The sequence below is a fragment of the Lipotes vexillifer genome, unplaced genomic scaffold (genome assembly GCF_000442215.2).
Source record: "Lipotes vexillifer unplaced genomic scaffold, Lipotes_vexillifer_v1.1 scaffold613, whole genome shotgun sequence".
NCBI classification, from domain to species: Eukaryota; Metazoa; Chordata; class Mammalia; order Artiodactyla; family Lipotidae; genus Lipotes; species Lipotes vexillifer.
In genome coordinates this window covers 406,935-411,103 of record NW_006792345.1, presented here as the reverse complement: position 1 = coordinate 411,103, position 4,169 = coordinate 406,935, and the positions used below count along the sequence as shown (strand labels likewise).

Below are 4,169 nucleotides of genomic sequence, written 5' to 3'. Positions count from 1 at the left end.
TCTGGCCTCCTTCCGGATTCTGGCGGCCTCAGGCCAGATCCTGCATCCCAATTAGCCCTGGATATTCTGGATTCATGCCTATTGCCCCAGACGGCATTAACTTGCTCCCTCGTTCACTCAAAAGGGTCAATATTTGGACTGTGAGGAGGTCGACCCCTACAGGCCAGCACTGGGAGAGCAGGGATCCACATCCCCAGCCTCCCTTTGCTGCCCGCCCCATACCCGTTCAGAAGACCCTGCTGGCCCCAGGGCAGGCCCTGCCCCCGACCCCAAGACCACTCAGCCTCAGTGATCCCATCTATCAAGTGAGGGACTGCACTGGTTTCTGAAGACCCTGCCAGCCTCAGAGCTTCCTGACTCCCGGAGGTTCTCTTTGTCTTAGGCCCAAGTGCCAAAACTGAGTTACCAAAATCGACTAACCCTTTTCCAGCCACACTTTCCAATGTTAACACGCACTGGCTTGCCCTGCACAATCAGCCAAAACTGTATCTCCAAATGCTGTTTCTCTACATTTTCCCCGCAAACCCTGGATGGGTTTTTACAAAAGGCCAGAAGCCCTGCTATCTGTGGACCGTGGACTCAACCATTCCGGCCAGGGGCGCGTGGCCCCGGCACCTGGCCGCTCCTCCTAGATGAGGCTGCAGCGCAGGGGCCTGCAGCGAGAAGGGCGAAAGTGAAGCGTACACGGCCGGGCTAAGCCGGCCTGTGGCCCGAGGATTGGGCGGGTGGGCGGGGCCGGGAGGCGCCGCCCGCTCGCCTCGCCCCGCCCCGCCCGCTCGGCTCCGCGCGGCCACTACCGCGGCGCTTCCGCCTGGCCGGCCACGGCCCGGTGTGAACGGCGCCACGATGTGGCTGGCCCCGGAGGAGGTGCTGGTGGCCAACGCGCTGTGGGTGACGGAGCGGGCCAACCCCTTCTTCGTGCTGCAGCGGCGCCGGGGCCACGGCAAGGGCGGCGGCCTCACGGGTGAGAGGCGCGCGGCGACCGGGCCTGTGGGCGCCGCCGCGGGGCTGGCGAGGAGGGGGCGCCGGGCGGCGGGGCCCAGGACTAGCGGCCCAGGACAGGCCCAGCCTCGGCGCGTCACTGCGGACGCGCACGTCAGCGCGTGCGGCGGGGCCCTGGGGGCGCGAGGCCGGCACTGAGTTGGGGGTGGGGGTTAGGAACGCGAACCGCGGGTGGGAGGCAGGAACGGGGTCGGGTGGTGCGAGGTGAGGACTGGGCCAGGGACTCGAGGAAGACGGATGCGCTCGCGTTAGGAGGCGGGTGGGGAGACTTCGGTCAACCAGGGCAGCCAGGAGAAGGCTGGAGGCGGCCTCTGGCCGAACTCGCTGCCCGTGAGCTTCCCGGTGCTTAGCGGAGGCGTGTGCAGCTTCCTGGAAGGGGATTTCACAGCTGAAAGTCCGCGAGATTTTCTGGTCCTCTGCTTCTGCTTCAGTTTCTCCAAGTGCCTCCAAGGAGGGGTCAAGTGATACAAGCATTCGTTTTCTTTTGCCTCCTTCATTCCCAACTCACCAAAGAATTGCCTTTTCAACAAGATCAGAGTTCTCCCAGCTGCTGCTGGCGTCAGCCCCCATCCCTCCAGCTTCTCCTCACCCACCTTTCCTGCTTCTTGGAGCGTTGAAGCTGCAGACCGAGGCTTAGCCGAATCACCAGTATATGTGTTCCGGTGAACCAGCCAAGGTGCCTCTTTGCCCGTCTGGGTACTACACAGGACTAGACTAGACAGGCACCTCCTGGAGTGTGTGGCATTTGGGATCCAGGGGATGCCTACTGGGCATTCCCTCTACAGGGGTTGTCCAAGGTCCCTCATGCTCCAGGACCTGCCCCAGGCACTCCCAAGCAGACCTGGGTCAGTCTTAGGGCCAGACCAGTGCCTGCGCTCCTCGGGTGGCCCATTGTTGCCATTTAGGACCTCAGGCCCAATGTGGACAGGTCTTCCAGTTATCGAGAGAATTTTCTGTGAAATGTCCTAATTTTAAACATTAGCAGCTAATGCAGTCCTACCAGATGCAGATAGAAGCTTCCCATAGGAGACCTCTTCCGTCAGTCTTTCCTGGGCCACACCTCCTGATGTGGAAGAGAGTGTACCATTCCCAAGAAACCTGTTCCCTTTGGCGCCTGGAGCTCTTTCCCAAAGGCCACTAGAATCACAGGAGCCAGTGCTGGACCTGCCTCCTAGACTAGGCTGTTCAGTGGAGGTTAGACAGCAGCCCCTCTGGAGAGACTGACCAGTGGTCAACCTTGAAGCCCATGTAGAAAAGCAGTGCTTGGGCAACCAGTATCTTTGGTTGCAGCAGCATACCATTGTGTCAGATTTCAGTGCTTGTCCTGTGCTCTGTTTCTCCACAGATCATCTCAGCAGGTGGGTGGGTCCCTCTGTGCTCTGCTTTCCTGTACAGAGAAGGCCCTTTCTACCACACTCATGTCTCAATGTGCCCCAAGGCAGAGCTCCTGCTCTGCTCCAGGTCCCCCCTGGTAACCACAGCTTGAACTCTCTGCTCCAGCTAGGTTTGGTGAGTCCTGGCATGGCCTCTGGCATGGCCTTCCCTGTGCCATCATGGACATCATGGCTTCCTGACCACTGTCTCCCTGGGGGAGGAACAGTTAGTGATGTGGTTTTATTCAAGCTGTCTTTTAAACACAGATACCAACCTAGATTCTTCATTGAAGAATGTGATGAGATGGCCTGCCCATTAAAAAGTTTTCAAGTTTTGCAGTATGGATATGCCAACAGTATAGGAATTAAAATAAAATTTCTGAGACCAGAAGAGAAACCTCAACACAAACAGTAAAAAGCAGTTTATTCCAAACACTGATAAGGCTTGAATATGCCGCTTTAACTGCAATTTAGAGAGGCATTTTAGAACATTTCAGTAAAACAAGTGAGAGATTACAGACTCCTGACTTGGATGTATGTGAAGAGTACCTTCTTTTGTAACTGGTTATTTTGTTTATTAGAGGAGGGGGGAAAAGTCAAATTAAAAATGGAATATGAAACCGAAGTGTTAAAATCGAACAATAAAATCAATAGAAATTATTCGGATATCAACAGGAAAATGGTAACAAAATATTTTCAGATCATACCAAAAGTAGCTCTTCATGAAAAGGAAAAAATAAGTTTCAAATAGGAGCAATGGACAGGCTTTTATGTAGCTGGATAATTCAATTAATGAAGAAGAATGAATCGAATAGTGGTAAAAGGTAGACATTTTCTCTAATTTATTGGGGAAATAGTGACATTGACAAGTGTCAATGACATTGTGATGAGAAGGAAAACTTGAAATGCCCTAAAATGCTTCAGTTCAGGGGTGGAAAAAAAAAAAAAAAACTGAATCGGTGTTTTCCTAAATTGGACAATTCTAAAAATTTGCATGTTCGTTTTATTCATGACTTTTGAGGCTACATTATCTTCCTGTTGTTGATGTGGAAAATGATGTTACAAAATCATTGTCTTATGAAGAAGGCATCAGAGTACACAGCCAAAAAGGCCACACAGGTCAGAGAAACATGTCTTAAGAGATGTGTCTGGCAGTTAATAAAACATACCGTATTATTTTTCTGGACTTTGTGATATCTGTAGTATTGTTGTTTTTAATTGTCATTGTTGTACTTTCTCATTCTGAAGAAATACTTGTTTTCAAACCTGATTTTGTATTTTTCTTGAAGAGGGCCTCCCAGATCATCTAAGCTTTGGGCCCCATAAAACCTGAATCTGCCCCTGCCTGCAAGTATTTCTGAGTCAGGAGGACAAGCAGAAGCTTCCAGGAAGAAGTGGGAGGGGATTTTTTGATAGGGATCAGACACTGGCTGAAGGCCTTTGAGGAAAAAGAAGTAATTTAACGGACCAGGGTACTGTAAGGTGTTTCACCCTCTTGGCTGGGGCTTTGGGGGCACTGCTACCCTCATGGCTGCCTCCAGCCAGGCCCAGCTCTCAGCCCAGCCCTCCCTCACCCTCCCCTCTCTGTGCCCTGTTGCCAGGTCTTCTCGTGGGCACCCTGGATGTGGTGCTGGACTCCAGCGCCCGGGTGGCCCCTTACCGCATCCTGCACCAGACCCAGGACTCGCAGGTCTACTGGACAGTGGCGTGCGGTAGGTGCCCTGGATCACAAGGGGTGCTGGGCAGGGCCTGCCCCAGAGAGGGAGGGGACGCAGCCTGCATTCGTGCATTGGA

The 4,169-nt window shown here is 53.4% G+C and overlaps 1 protein-coding gene across 1 annotated transcript in view; it reads left to right on the top strand.

The window, feature by feature from the left end:
* The first annotated feature begins 806 nt into the window (after positions 1–806).
* Positions 807–4,169, top strand: part of TBC1D9B (TBC1 domain family member 9B) — a 44,551-nt gene continuing 41,188 nt past the window's right edge. Inside the window, exons 1-2 of the mRNA XM_007465506.1 lie at positions 807–964; positions 3,977–4,087. Coding sequence (XP_007465568.1) covers positions 847–964; positions 3,977–4,087 — 229 coding nt within the window. The 5' untranslated portion in view covers positions 807–846. The remainder of the gene's footprint in view (positions 965–3,976; positions 4,088–4,169) is intronic.